Genomic DNA, 16,650 nt, shown 5'->3' with positions numbered 1-16,650 from the left:
TAAAAAAGTATCATATAAAGAGAAAAGTGTATGTGCTTGATGTATTTTAAACAAATAATTATCTGGGGTTTTTTTTATATTCCAGTTGTATTAAATCAGTTTGTTCTGTGAGGTCTGGTGAGTTTAGATGAAGATTGAATGCTTCATCTTTTCATGAGAAAGGCAGGCTAATAAGGATAAGTTAAGTCAAAGCTATCAAGGGAAGCTCCTTGAATGTCATTACCAATTTATATCTGTGTATGTCTTCTATGTGAGGGGCAGGAAAGATGAAAGAAAGGATTTTTTTGAAAGTATTATCAACTAAATTCCACTAATCAAAGTTAAACATTTTAGTGTCCTATTTTCTTCTGAAAACCTCTTTGAATTTGAATATTGACATCCTTACGCCACCTGAAGTCTCCTCCCAAAAGGAAGAACATTGCATAATGGTGTCAGAAATGATGAATATATACTCCTTATGTATATGTGTGAGCAAATAAAGACATGTTCCCTCACATACATATCTATATATATAAAACTGTATCTTTAATTCATGGCATATCCTAACCTGAAAAGCTCCCAAGACGCGGTGCTGTCATATCTCCACCATCGTATATTTCAAGGGAGTCCCAATTATGTTCAGTGGCAAAGCTGATGACCTGGATCTATAAAACAGGACCACAGAACTTCTTTAGGCCAACAAGCCATGTGCATCTTTAAATGTTCTAAAACCAGCAAAATGAAAAAAGAACGTGTAGCAAAGAAAATAAAAATAAGAGATCCAAACAAAAGACACATCAGTGAAAGGAATGTAAATGAAAAATCAATATTTACTTTTTGCATTGTGTTAACTCTTAGAAAATATGACACAAGGTAAGTAAGAAGGATTTTGCACGTGTGTTGCATCATTGAATAATTACTCAAAGTGTAAATGAGCAGATAATCAAGATAACTGTAGCACTCTCAAGGGCCTCAGTAATACCCTGGCAGATAGAAAGAGTTGGTATTTGCATATCAGATTGAAGGATCAGGACCTGCTTTCAATATAATACACAGTTAAAACAGAAAACTGCTTGCTAATCACTTCTCATTCATACCCCTATGTGAAAATTAAGCAACATAAATAAAGCTAACCAAAGAACAATAATGAGAAATCCAAAGCACTAATATTTCAAGTACCCCATTCCTCAATTATAGGATTACTAATTTATGAAATTTTTAGAGTAATAAGCAAACAAAGTACTTAATATTCCATGCTTGACAGAATACAGACTTGCCTGAATACCTGATCCCTCAGTCACTATGATTTTCCACACACAATTCAAGCTGTTACCATAAGGTTCAGGGTAACCTGGTGAAAGAATAGTACCTCTGCGCTCAGTAAAATTCCCACTGCATGGCACTGAAAGAAAGTATTATCACAAATTATTACACAACTTAAACCACTTTAGAGAACAGAGAAGTAATAATAATTTTACTAAGATCAAGATAATTATAATAATCTGCTTTTGTAGCATAAACACAAAGACATGAAGCAATCATCTGAACTTAGAATGCATCTTATCTAAAATATATTAATGATATCCAGCATAACATACAACCTGCCCGAATAAGCATTTAGAAATGAACTTCATTTTGCATGTGTGCAGCCTAGAACAGCACAGCAGCAGAGGCTTATCATGTCTTACTTAGAGTAACAACAAACTGTGAAGACATAACATTAAACACAATCGTAATGGACAGAAATCATGTGAATTTACCTACAGCCCAAGACAGTTCCAATATTGAATCTAGTTGATAAAGTGGTGTAGTCCATTAAATACTTTTTACATTTTGTTCTTTAAAGTTCAGGAAAACAGAACAACAACAACAAAAAACCCCCAACCCCCACCCAAACAAACAGACCCCCCCCCCAAAAAAACCCAAAAGAAAATGCAGAAAATAGGATACCTGCATTTATTTTTAGAACATTCTAATTAATACTAAAGTCCTAGGAATAACAACTTTTGAATAAAATCCAAATAGGGAGAAAGTAAAAATATTTCAATGTTTACAAAAAAAACTTCATTTCAGTGCAAGTCTATTGACAGACTAAAGAAAATTAGTTATACTTTAAAATGCTATCATATTCAATGTACACTATGCTTTTGTTTGACAAAAGAAATCATTAGCCTATGTGTGATAGAAATACACAACCACTGTGTAATAAAACAGGTAAAGACACTTGTGGGGAATTAAATTCTGTCTTGTACTTCAAGCTGTAGATAAGTCATGAAAATAATGAATGCTCAAGAAAATGTGCATCACACTTGTTCATATAATCTAAGTTATTATATGAAACAATATACTGCCTATGAGCCAACTGGTACTCAATTATTTCTTGATATGGAAAACTGCTCTTTTAAATTGGGCATGACCGATATTAATCGGAGGAGAGTGAATATATAGGTTAAATACTATTTTCTGAAACAATTCCTGACTCCTAATTCAGAGACGTGTGACAGAACAGACAATGTAAAAGTAATTGCTTACCTACACAGCTTGGTACTGTGTCATTCCACTGAGCTAAGGCATTTGGTACAGACTGACATCGGATAGCTTTTGAGCCTTGTAGCAGGTAGCCAGGACTACATTCAAATCGAACAACAGAGCCTGCTGAAAACTCAGAGCCGATTCTCCTTCCATACCTAGGCTCTGGAACCGAGCTACACTGTGTATCGCTTGTGCGTGGAACAGCTGTATACAGAGAGAAGAATACAAAGTCATGAACACAAATGACCATCATAATAAAAAAGATCGGCCAGTAAAAATGCTGATTGTTTCTTATAAGACAGAGCTTAATTCATGTTACTTGCTCTGCTTCCGTGTTCTCAAAGAATAGACTAATGCTTTCATGGCTACTAGCTGGAATGTGGTTCTGGGCTGTGCCTGTGTACAGTCATATGAGTGCCATGGCAGCTTGGAAACACTTTGACTTTGGATGCACAGTTTTAGGCATGAGAAGATCACTGGGTGTTTCTGTGGCCCTCTTCAATGACAGGATACTACATCTACCACCAAAATTAACATTTCTTAACAAGTTGGATATGGAACAGTAATTGAAGTCAATTTTATCTTAAATCTAGCATTTAACATGCAACACATTTTAGCAGAACAATGGAAAGTTGTCATTTATGATTACATTATGTTCTACCAGTTTAAGCATTGCTACCGTATATAACAGTTAAGTTTGCCCAAGTATTCCTGAATGTAGAGAAAAGCTTTTTCTAAGAAGATTTAGAAATAATTAATGCCATCAATAATAGAAAAATACATTCTCTTTTTTATAATATGCAGTGAGTTGATTAGTCAGACAAAGTGAGACATACTGTAATATGTATTTTTCTTCTAAATTAGTATGTTGGTTGGTTGCAGATTTTAACCTTGAAAGCTACAGAAGGTTGTAAAATGTATTCAGGATATAAAGAATGGTCAGAGGTAAATTAGCATACTGTTGGGTAAATGCACAATATGGCAAAACAAAGCAAATCCATTTTATTATGTTTTTTAAAATGTTTAAACACCTTACACAGTTTAAACAAACAACTTATCTTTCAGCAAACTTATACCTGCCTTCGTTCAAATAAAGAGGAATTTGTCATTAAGTTCTCAACAGGACCTCAGTATCCCACAGACGCTCTATGAAACTTGTTCCTGCATGCAGTTCTAACCCTGTCAGAGAACCCATCTGCACTTGTGGAAGGAAAATGATGAAACCATAGTTCAAGGATTTCACAGTCACAGTTCTTCCTAATGATAACCTGCAGGCCAGTTGCAGACTGCCAGGCCAATTCAGCTGACCCAGCTTGCTCTTTTTTGCTCTTTTATTTGGACTAACAGCCTTTTCTCTACCCACGTGTCTTCTGCACCAGCACTGTTTTACTCAAACCTTTTTATTCCATGTTATTGTATAATGACTACACTGGAATAAATGATGACTTTACAGCTGCCTTCACACATCCAATCTGTCATATGCCTGGAACTACAGCTACTGCCATGTAATTCAGCATTATCCATTCCTTGGTCAGGCCTACTTGTTCAAATGGGCATTTTGGCCATGAGATAAATAATTCACAATTATGTAAGAGAAAAGGGCTCAGTACATTCTTGTGGACAAACCAGTTTAGACTCAGGAAATTAAAACTTAGGAAATTAAAACTTAATTATGCTTAATTTGGTACCAATTTTACACAAGTTTTTGATCACTGATTCAGGAATTAAAAAGAAAGAGGACACAAAAAAATCAATCAAGTTAATTGAACAGTTTTACTTCATTCTCAACTTCAAACGCCTGTCCTCTCCTTCTTTTTCTCAACTTCCTTGTGTCCGTCTTTGTTGTACCAATGAGGTGAGAGGCAGCACAGGAAGTTGGGGTATGTGCTTTCTTTTTGCTTTCCCCCACCTCCCCATACAGTTTATTTAGCATTTTACTCATCTTCTCCTCTTTTTTACTTCTTCAGGTTTCCACATCACCCTGTTTCTGAATGTTTCTCCTCCAGCGTGGGTCATCCATAAGCTAGAGTTCCTCAAAGATGTCCCCTAGTGCAGAATAGTACTTTCACAGGCTGCCAACCCCTCTGAAGTGTTCTCACTCCAGCAGGGGCGCCCCACAGGCCACAGCCCCTTTAGAAGTACGAGCCTCTGGCAGGGAGTTCCTCTTTCCAAGAGAACCTCCAACAATCCCTCCAGCAGCATCTCTAGCAGCACTACTCAGGAGCACCTCTGCCCCAAAGCAGTTGTCACTCTCAAACATTTCTGAGGCACCACATGTTCCTCTGACTAGTGGGAATGTAGGCATGTGAGAGATTGCTTATACCAGCTTCACAGGATGCTGTTTGTGAATGGCTCATGGTGGCTTAAGGCCTCCTCCCACACAGGTCCCCACCTCAGCCACCTGCTAGTTAAACTTTTAGCTTCTCACATGTCCAAAGCTTATCTGTCTTACCTAAGAGGCTACATGAACTGACTGAAAATTTCAGCATTACTCCTGGAGTGTTTTCCATTCATTGTGTGAAAGAAGCTCTTCCTCAGCTTCCTACGGGAATACCATCTTTCCCTATGCATTTTTTCACTCAACTTTTTAAAAGAGGGTAAACTATAGAAAAAAAAATCCTTCCTGTTTCTCTAACCCTTGCCTAGCAACCACATCTGGAGAATGCCTACAACAGCTGTGCAGGCAAAAGACAATTTTTAAGCCAGATTTAAGAACATCGTATAACTTTCAGTAACAGTAATAGTAATAAATTGATCAGCTTGCATACATGCACTAGTAATCTACACTTTTTTTTGTGTAACTAGACCTTTTAGCACCTCTCAACACCTCTAGAATGCTAGATTGTCTGGTTTCATTATAATATTCCCTTATGAAAGTTATTTTCCTGTGAGCAAGTTATCTCTGACATAAGAGCAAATGTAGGGGCAGTTTACTAGCAGTTTACTCTTGAATTACTTCACATACAGAAATACTTTTTCAGACTAAAAGCTGACATTTTACTGAGATCAGCCCTGACAGCCTGAAACATCCATGGCTGCAGTTGTATCAAATTATTCTATTGCCAGCAAGAAACACTCAATGACATTTAAAATTGACATTTTGCTCAGTTTTTCAGAAGTTTTACTAATACTCTGTTAATGGTTACTGTGAGACAAGAAATGCTAAAGATACAAAATCACAATTTTTTTAAATCCCCCTCTCCTCCTTCCCCCCTCTTCGGTTTTAAAAAGAACTGCCTTAAGAATAGATGCAATGCAAGCTGTAGACAACAACAAAGTAAGGTAGCTCCTTACTTCCTCACACTGCTTGAAATGGGATTTAAATAGTTAATGGGAAAATGTAGCATAGCTTCTAACGTCTATAAAAAGTTAGGAAAAAAAGGTCTGTTTTTTTTAAAAGGTGACACAACTGACAGCTCAGCTGAAATGCCTCCAAGATTATTTCAGTTGGAAGAGACCAACAGCAATCATCCAACTGCCTTTCCAATTCAGGACTGACCAAGTTAAAACATGTTATTAAGGGCATTTTTCAAATACCTCTTCAACACCGACAGGCTCAGGGCATCAATCACCTCTCCAGGTGATGTCTGTTTTAAAGCAGGACATAATGTCTTGTGGTAGCAGATATAAAAAGTAATACTAACAGACTTAGTTCTGCTCTCTAATTACATTTAGCAGACAATGAGTGGCTGTGCATTTTATTTTTGTCACAAATTAGATCAACTTGATTGTTAAAGCCACAATCTTCTTTTACTCTTATTTTTGTCTTGTCTTCTTCATCCTAGTATGCTAACTTTCTTAATAATCCTCTTTAAAATATCAATTGACCTAATAAACTAGTTCATGTATTGTGTATCAAGTAAAAAAGATAAATATTAAAACCCCATCAATATTTGGATTGTAGAAAGGTAATAACTTTTTAAGGAAGGAACTTTGTACTGCTGCAGCCTGAGTTATAAAAAATGTAGGCTCTTGTTTCTGAGGTGATGTCATGGCAGGAAGACAAGCAAGAAAGCCTGAAAAAAAAATCCCAGTCTTCTTACACGTGATTGTTCTTAGCATATATCAACATACCTGACCCAATATTTATTTCATCTCTTATTACACTCTTTACCTATTGCATTAATTACAAGGAAATGTGATCATCTGAGAAAATAAATTAAGTCATAGATGACATAGTTTTTGAGAAAGTGGCATTACAAAAGCCATTAAAACTGAATCAGAAGCTAAAGCCCCTATCTGTGGGTTGCTCAAACCAGAAAGAATGTGAAATAAGGCAAGCAATAGCTTTTCCTCCCTTGAGCCTTCCTTTTAGCTTTTACTTATAGTGTTGTCAACCTAGACTTCTCAAGCTGTGTCAGAGAGGCATTCCATTTTCTATAGTAATTATCCTCCATTTTTCAGTAAGTGTTTCATACCACTGTGAAACAAAATTGAAATCAGCCCAGTGGAAAAGTGAACAGGGAAGAAGGTCAACCTGGAATAGAGGGCAATAAATAAAATGATTGACTTTGCAGACCAGATTACTGTGTTCAGTGTGAGAGTGGATGTCATTTCTAAAGTATTTAAAAGGCTAGCAAGCAGGTGGTCATTGGAAGTATGATCACATGCTTTATAAGAAGAGGAAAAAAAATCTTGAAAAGATAGTTTATTAAATACCTCTAACTCATTAACCAATATATGCATACATATCTAACTATATTTAATTCAAGCTCTTAAGATATATTTTAAAATATATTAAAATCCGATGGCATTTAAATAGCTTCATGATTTTTCTGACACAAATAAAGTGACTCTTTCTCTCTCATTTTGCTCCCTTTTGTTAAAATCTATTTCTTACAGTTAATAAAAGTATAAATGTCTGAAATGAGGCATAGCATTGTGCTCCCTTGGAGACTTCCTGTTCAATAGCACTCTATGTGTGTATATATACAGCTTATAGAATCATGGTGTTTTGTCACTATGAATTCTTCAAAAGCAGTAAAAAGTAACGCTTTAGTCTTAACAATAACAAAAATATGTCATTCATATGCAAATGGATAAGAACTCAAATGCTGAAAGCTCTTTTCTAACTCCAAAGTTTAGAGTCCTCCTCTTTTACGGTTAATTTTGGATAAGTTTTAATGCAAGTGTATGTAAGATACTTTAGATGTGTGACAGTATCTTGATATATATCCAAAGGAGAATGTGCAGTCATGGTGATATCTTTCTATAAACACAGGAGTCAGAAGGCTTAACAATCAGTCCTACCAAGCTTCTTTAAACTGTGGAAATATTCTTGAGGTGAGACAGTTCTTTCCATTTATTTTTTGTGTCAAACTAGGACACTAGAACTTCTACGCTTCATTTTAGTAAAGGTGTGCAGTGAGTGTCTCATTAAGCTTACTGGGTGTGTACGCAATACATCTAGTGAGCTGCCCAGAAGTCAGTCCCTTTGGGACTGCATTTGTTCCCTTACAGGCAGCGAATCTGTAAGCAATGCTCCCGGTGTCACCAGACTGCATGCAAGACTCATGGATCAGCTAAGCGTACTCAGCTGCCCAGCAGACTGCTAACAGACTTGGCCCTGCTGTGACATTCTTGCATTTCAGCTGCAGTGTGCAGACATGCACAAAATGTCTCAAGTTCAGCTGCGTCAGAAACAGACCAGCAAATCTCCCACCCACACTTCAATACTGAAATTGATGGTCTCTGCCACAGCAATTTTCTGTCCAAGATCTTCATGAATCCTTAGCAGCCTGAACAAAAACTCTTGAAAAATCAACAGGGAATACTGAGGAAGACTAATACAATTAAGCACATTCCTAAACCCCTTGAGCTCACTCAGCAGTAAGGGAGCAACAGATTGGCAACTACTGAGAAAGGCTGGACATACTCAAGTCTGTGGGGCAAGACAGGATAAACACAGACAACTGCTGTTAGAAAGCCAGTCTGCCAGCAGGAGAAGTCCCTGATCTCTGGGAAAAGGTTAAGACTACACTCACATTTAAAGCAATGCATTAAGACCTATGCAGAATTAAAAATCATACAATTCATGAAATTGGTACCAGTGTCTTCCACCAAAAGTAGACGTGTTTACCTTGGTAAACAAAGTGAAACCCCCTGGCTGATGCCCCACTCTTAGCACTGAATCGCAGAAGAATTTGATTAGATGTAGCCAAAGGCAATGTCTCTCCTACAAGTGGAAACAGAAAATAATACACAAACCAGAAACAACAGTTATAGCTCTTCAATACATAATCAAATATGCTGTTGAAACACACAGTTTCATGTTTTTCTCTATAGCTAAAGAAAACATAAACATTGTATAAAATTAAATTTGCCATTGCCAGAATAAAAAGACTTCATGATTCTACAAGAGAAACCTTCTGGAATTTCCTGCAGCAGCTGGAACTAGAGCTCCAATAAACTACATGACAAGAATCCTACTGCTGCTTGGGGCCAAAATTATTAGAAGACTTTTTAGTTAACGCTTTTCTGTGACTGTTTTGCCTTGCAAAACATATTAATCAAATAGAAGTATTTGAAATGCCACAGGAATCTCCATGGAATGTTTACAATTTCAAGACTAAAACAGAGAGCGCAAACTCATGGCTTGTTTTATGTAGTGGATTCGATAAATATGTGGTCACACGTGAACCATATTACATTATTAACTTTCTTATGGCATTGCAAATTTTATTTCTGATTTGAGGATTAATAAAAATATTTAATATACTTTATCTCCTTTCCTGGCATATTTGTCAGAAGTCATGATATAAGTTCAGTAATTCCTATTAAGTATTTATCCAATTATTCAAAGTAAAAACCAAGAAGCCACAAATAGCCCTCTGCTGCAAAAATATTAAACTCACATATAAACTCTCCAAAATACTAGAAGTGTTTAACAAAACACATTAATAGCAGCAGATATATAAAAAATATACTTACATATCACTGAAGATGAACACATTCATTATGTATGCACACACTGGAAATTTGACCATGTTGCAATCCATGTAAGCTTAATTATGATTTCACAGGGTCAACATTTTGCTATAGTTACCTGAATGCAACAGCTGGCCTGCTTTTAGTCTAAGTGCATGTTTGCATACAGTTAATTGCATTTTGTAAATACAAGTAATTTGTGTAAATTAGCCATTCAGAATATGTAGATGTGTATTTCAAAAGGTTTAGGGGCAGAGAAGACAATTATACCATCCAATCTGCCCTCTTACATAGCGATCTGAGAACTTCATTCAACTTTTTCTACACCCACCCCAGGGTCAGTTCTTGCCTAACCATATGTTCCAGAATAATGTCTTGATTCAAAGATTTAGAAGGGTATTCCACTTCCCTTAGCATCCTGTTCAAATAATTTTATTTCCAAAGTAAATTCATACCATTCTCCTGATTATTTTTTCCCATATGGAGCTGTATAAGAAATGTATACTTCTTTATTAATTACCTGAGTGAGATCCAGACAGAGAACTAAGAAGTCTGGCCTGAGAGTTTTCTCCATCAAATAATTCTGCCACATCATTCAAAGCTGTCTGAAAATAGGCAAATTGTCCAAACACAACTAAATTTAAAAAAAAATTAAAAAAGAAAGGATAGAGAGGAAAAAAAATAAAAAGAGAGGAGATAAAAGAAGAACTTAGTTTTCAAGATTGAATTTAAGGATGTATTTCTGTTTGTCTTATTTTTTAATGAATTCCTGTATAAACTTTTCCAACTTATAGAATTGTCTAATGTGATAAAACAGCTGCATTATATTTACATGCAAGAATATTTTTTGTTTTCATTATTTCCATAATTTAATTAAAACCAAATTTATTAAATCATGCTTTCACCAAAACTGTGACCTCCAGTCAAACAAGTCTTACTGTTTAGGAACCCATGAGAATAAGAAATGGAATATCTGAACAGAAAGGTTTGTACTAAAATTGCATTGCCAAATATAGCAACTATTAAAGATCATCTATTATCACATAGGATTAGTTGTTTACCTGGCTTTAATCTGAGGAAATTTTTTATAAACTTACTGATTTGTCAAATTTTTAAATTTGCATTAATACTTAATTTTTTGAGAATGCTATAAAAACTGATCAAATATTAAAAAATAGCAGTATGTTAACAGCTTTGAAATACTGCTGCACTTAATTTGTACTTCATCTGTACATTATTTAAAGTATATTAATAAATTAATATTACATCTCACTAAATATCGAATAGTTCCCCAAATTCAAATAGCATCTAGCAATAGAAATATGAAATAAAACCAAGTCAATAAAAATATAATTTTGTCATTCTAGCCATCTATATTTTGTTTACAGCTGAGTCCTTACAGGTTTCATTGTACACGAAAAGTACCAAATTCATTAAGTTGTTGTGAATAAAGCCTCTATTAAATAAGTAGTAAAATGAATCTTACTGCTATTTGTCTGGACTTACGAAAATCCTGCTTTGCAGGAAACTACACCTAACATACAATTGCTTGAGTTTTAGAGATTCTTTCCAAGTACTTAGACACATTGGAATAATCAGTTTTGTGATTTTTCACAAGCATTTCTGGTACTTTCATGCAGAATTGCTTTCACTGTACATCTTAAACAGATGTAATTCCACTCATCTCACCCTTTTCATAACATGAAAAACAAAAAGTTAGAAAGTAAGAGGAATATAAGAGCTTGTTTGCTGACACCTGATTTTACTTTGCAGGAAGCATGAATGAATGATTATCCTATGATGATGAATAATGTAAACAATGAAGGTATTCAGGATATGCTTAGATAGCAAACATAGATGTCTTATCTGAAGTCAGTTGGTTACTCTAGGGAGAAGTAAAAGGTTAAAATCCTATAATAATTTTCCATGTCAGGAATATATTTAGTTTTATAAGTAATTTGCAATACCATGTAAACCTAAGGTCATTACTCCAAATAAAGGACATTTAAACATGGGCAATGATAATGATTGACAATGTAGGACAATGATAATGATTGATAAATCAATAGAAGAAATTCTTACCAAATTCTTTAGGGACAGTTATTGAATAATGGCAAGTCTGTCCAGCAGTGTAATTATGAGGATAATTTGGTGATAAAACTACTCCCTCCGATCCAGTATACTGCCCTCCACACGGTGCTGGAAACAAATACAGAGAAACATGTTATATTAATTAGAGCTGTCTATATTAGTTACATCTGAAAAAAAATAAAAATCTAAAGATCACAAAATTACACTTTACTGGTTTTGCTTTTGTTTGGTTTACCTGTTCTGAAATATCTAGTGTTCTTTCTCAAGAGATTATTTTATTACAATTTCTTGAAAAATAGAATTCATTAAAGTTTTACTTTACTACAAGTATTCACACAGAACTGGAAATATAAGTTATTTAATTGAAAGATACTGTAAACACAGGCTTTAGGTTGGGTTTTCATTTCAATATCTGTTTATATCTATCCATGTTAAAAACAGGTCAGGAAAATATATGGTATTGCATTAAAAATGGCACCAAGGAATACATAGATATGCTGACACTTCCCTACAGAATGACAAAAATTCTGCTTTGTGAAACTATTGCTTGAATTGCTTTATTTTCATATCTTACTAGATGATTATGAAAATTGCACATTAGATTATACATATAAAAAAATCTTTGGCTTCATATGTATGCAAAAAATAAAGGCAACAGAAAGTTGAGAGAAACATTTTAGAGCTGCAGAAGTTAGAAGGCATATTTAAGAATAGTGGAGCTCAAATCCCCAAGACGAGTCAACATTTACATGAGCAGTAGTTCTGTCTGTATCATGAGAAAAACAATGAACAGTGCATGCATGGCACGTTCCTCCATGTGTAGGCTGTAAATGTGGCATATTAAGGGACAGATGGAGGGGCTGTTTTCAAGTTCTCAATATCTCCTTGTGCTGGATATTGAGTAAATCGATTTCTATACACTGAAAACAAAGTACTGCTGTTACTCTTCTGGCATTTTGGAAAATCCTGGCTTCCTATCATAATCTTCATTAAAATATAAGTCTTGTATTAAGTTAGTTACATGCAATTCAGTTCTTTTTATTGTGAGAAAATATTTCATAAAAAACAATAGTTTTCACCACAATAACAGACTGTTGTAAGAAGTTATCTTACCCAAGAAACCAATAATGAAATTATTTTATAAGTAAATAAATAAATGTATAAATAAGGTTATTTAAAAATAGCACCATCACAATAATTTGCTTTTAAGCAATGAAGATATCATTTCACTATAAGACACAAAGTGAATCAATGTTACCCTGCTGTGGGCATCCTGCATATAGCAGAGTACATACAACCTAACAGCTTCCTGGAAACTGACTCAGAGGAGGACCTGTGGGCCAGGTGGACAACAAGGTCATTGATGAGGGGCTGTGAAAGGACCTTGTAACCAACTCCTGGCTCTGCAGACCTGGTTCAGGTGCTGGGGTGCTCTGCCTAGTGAGTGAGCTTGTGCTTTGTATGTCCTTGGCTCTTAGCCCTTGCTGAGCAGATCTGTTCTTTCTGCTCCCTGACAGGTCTTTAAAATCATGCGTGAAATATCTGCTCAAGTCTGACTTCCTTGTACAAAAAGGCAGCAATTAATACTACAAATCCACGTCTTCTCCTAGCTGCTCATATGAATTATTCAAAAATCCAATGTAATGATATAAAATGAGAAGTTTGATCTATCAGTAGGCAGAATAGGATTATGTGGCTGAGGTGAAACTCAAATATCACAAGGAATTAGTTCATGACATGAATTTAAAATCTTCATTATTTTCTTCTCTTCTTGTTTTGATGATATCAGAAATTATGCTACAAAGTCTGATTACCCCATGAAATTCTCAAGTCATGAACATTTTATTGCAATGAAAGTGTATCACACTTAATTTAAAACAAACTTTAAAGTTATGGAGTTACAGAAACATTTCCTTCTAAATTGTCTTTTTCTATAATTAAAATCTAAAATTTTGAAGGAGATTATTTTGAATTAAATTATGAAGATTATTTTTCAACATAAATTAGTACTTTATGGACTTTATTAACTAATATATGTAACTACTTTTTGATTTGTTAAAATTGTTCCACATATATATATATACACAACACAAACACTGAAACAAGGAATAGAAGATAAATTAGTTAGCCACAGTTCTGAGATATCACTCTTATTTTCTGCCTCAGTAACTATAACTCTTATTCTAAGGTGACAATTAATGCAGCATTGAGATGGTTGTGATAGCTATTCTAAATAATACTGAGTGTGCAAAGAATCTTACATATTACCTTGCAACCATTATATGAACGTGTGTTGATTCTAGAGTTTATGACATTTTTAAATACTTAATATATTATTGACTAAGGTATAGTCCAAAACTCATCTTAAATCTTTTTTTTTATCTCATTTTTTTTCACAAGATGTATGTGTAGAAACAGTGGAAATAGCCTTAGGGACTGAGAAATTGAATTCACTGGGCAGACAAAGGAAATGGTTAGAAAACTGTACGTACCATTACAAGATGGCAACGCTCTGTTCCAAGCCGGCTTTCCATCTGCACCAATTACACATGTTATAGTTGAAGGTTCAATAATCTTATATCCAGAATCACACTGGTAAGTAATAGTTGAACCAAGCTTAAAGTCTGTTCCAATTCTTGTACCATTCATGATGTTTCCAGGATCAAAACAAGCTTCCCGTGGCTTTTCTGTTAAAATGAATTACAGTAAATCTATATATACTTTCAATAAAAAAAAAAAGGCAAAACAAACTATTCTCAGTGGGTTTTTTCCAGGCCTTTTAATTTATTCAACAACTTATTAATATATTATTCTTGTTGAATCATGTATCATGGATGTTTGCTTAAGATTGAGTATCTGGAAGAGGAAATTATAGCGAATCTGAAGTTGAACTACTCCAATAAAGTTTCATATTTAGTATTTAGAAGAAGGATGACAAGTTCTAGAATTCACCACTTCTATATGTATATTTGTGACAAAAGGAAGACTAGGGAAAATATGAGTCCTTTCCAGAAAGAAATGGGAGACCTGGTTATCCAGGTTACCCAGGACATGGAAACAGCTGAGGTAATAAACAACAATAGAATGCAGTGATAGGACAAGGAAGAGTGGCTTCAGACTGAAAGAGGGTGGGTTTAGATTAAATATAAGGAAGTAATCCTTTATCATGATGGTGGCGAGGCACTGGAACATGTTGCCCAGAGAAGTTTTGGATGTCACCTCCCTGGAAGTGTTCAAGGTCAGGCTGGATGGGGCTTTGAGCAACTTAGTCTAGAGGAAGGTGTCCCTACCATGGCAGGGGGGTTGGAACTAGATGATCTTTAAGTCCCTTCCAACTCAAAACTGTTCTATAATTTTATACATTTTATATAAAGTTCTAAATAATATACATTCAAAAAATATTAAATTATTAGGCAAAGATATACTGTCTGCTCTGGCTAGCTATATACAGACACTATGGGACGGGACGGCTTTGGAATGCGTCGGGAACTGTTTATTTTTCAGAATCTTTCTAATCTTCTTTGCTTCTAGAAACTTTTTGCAACTTAGAAAGCTATTTCTAAACACTAGACATAAGTCTATTGTTCTATTCCTCACGTCTCCTTACAGCTAACAAGATGCATCAGCAATATTCCTAATTCTGACGTAACTGAGGCCTGTCTTTTTTCCCACAAACCTAAAACCCTTTAACTTTATGGATTCCCACAGTGTCCATTGAGTAAAATAACTTTTTAAATACAGAATTCTGTTCTTGTATCTTTTTTTTTTATCTCATTATAATTTCATTTAACTCATATCACATTTTGCTGAGAACAAAACATAGACACAGTGAAAATGTGTATGCACATTTTCAATCGCCATCTTTATCTCTTTATCTCCTTCTGCCCAACATCTCATTTTCTTTCCTTGCGGGCCTTGCAGACTTCCTGGAACAAATTGTTTTCCATTTTTTGATATTTTGTTTAGATGGAGACAAATAGTCTAAGATTTCATCTATGGCAATATGAAAATTACTTCAGGAAGAAGAATCTTGCACACATGGAGAATAATGCATTGTGCTGAATGACAGATGAAGACTGAATATAAAAATTATTTTATAGTTCTTTTTCACTCCTTTTTCTTTTATAGGTATATTTTTTCTGTATTTCTTAGATTTTTTTTGTTCTTCATTTTTAACATGTATATTAATGTGGTTTGCTTCAATTGCCAAGAATAAGAAGCTGAGGCAGCACTTCTGCTGCTGAAAAACAGCTTGATAAAACTCAGCAAAGGTTATAATTAAGCCACTGACAACATCTGTGACTGGAAAAGAAACCAGCATCTTCAGTGATTGTCTGGCTTTAATAAACAGCATATCCCAGTCTCTATCTAGTAAGAGGCATCTTCTGCAAAAATCATGCAAATACTATCCAGTAGTATTCATTTAAAAATGCATTTGTAGATTGAAAACAATGTGGAAAGGAAAATGTATTGGTATGTATTGACAAGAAGGAGGAAGTAGTCAGGGTAAGACAGTTCTCGGGTAAAATCTTGGGTAAGACAATTTCGCTATTGTCAAACCTTTTTCCCAATGTTACTTTTGATGTGCATCTTCTACCTTTTTTTTTTTTTCTGGAAGATGAAAATGTGCATAAGTTATGTGAAAGAGATTTCTTGAAGCAGGTTTTCTGTGTTCCTTCACACATTAATAGAAAAGAGTTTTTAAAACATACATTGATGCATAAAGGTATTTGGCAGTTCAGTTATGAGTACATAAAGAAAGAAACAGATTTGAGTCTCAATAATTGCTAAGTAACAAACATTTTTTTCCCTTTTATTTAGACTACAATGAGAACACTACCTTTATAGTCAATGGCGAATCCTGACATTCCAACAGAAGCATCACTGCGAAAAGCCAGAAACAGACTGTTACCACTGCTCTCTATTCTTTCAGGAGCCTGTGAGCCTTGAAAACTGCCAATTAGAGGACTGTTGGAATCTTCTCCTTCATAAATATGTAGAAAATCATAACTGGGTTCCATATTGAAACTGAAAATAAAGGGAAAAAATAATTAGGTCTTCGGGTTTTTTTTAATGAGTTAAACATTACTGTGACTGTGGTTGCCAATTTTCTGCCCAACA

The 16,650-nt window shown here is 34.8% G+C and overlaps 1 protein-coding gene across 1 annotated transcript in view; it reads right to left on the bottom strand.

Moving 5' to 3' along the window:
* Nucleotides 1-16,650, bottom strand: part of CSMD1 (CUB and Sushi multiple domains 1) — a 1,057,667-nt gene that overhangs the window by 148,634 nt on the left and 892,383 nt on the right. The window contains exons 29-36 of the mRNA XM_005426386.3: nt 16,370-16,557; nt 14,022-14,216; nt 11,521-11,637; nt 9,959-10,072; nt 8,591-8,686; nt 2,512-2,715; nt 1,257-1,381; nt 548-644 (exon numbers count right to left, since the gene is read on the bottom strand). Coding sequence (XP_005426443.2) covers nt 548-644; nt 1,257-1,381; nt 2,512-2,715; nt 8,591-8,686; nt 9,959-10,072; nt 11,521-11,637; nt 14,022-14,216; nt 16,370-16,557 — 1,136 coding nt within the window. The remainder of the gene's footprint in view (nt 1-547; nt 645-1,256; nt 1,382-2,511; nt 2,716-8,590; nt 8,687-9,958; nt 10,073-11,520; nt 11,638-14,021; nt 14,217-16,369; nt 16,558-16,650) is intronic.

Source organism: Geospiza fortis, unplaced genomic scaffold (genome assembly GCF_000277835.1).
Source record: "Geospiza fortis unplaced genomic scaffold, GeoFor_1.0 scaffold56, whole genome shotgun sequence".
Classification (NCBI taxonomy): Eukaryota; Metazoa; Chordata; class Aves; order Passeriformes; family Thraupidae; genus Geospiza; species Geospiza fortis.
The sequence above is the reverse complement of the archived record's forward strand: the minus strand, read 5'-3'. Positions and strand labels throughout refer to the sequence as shown.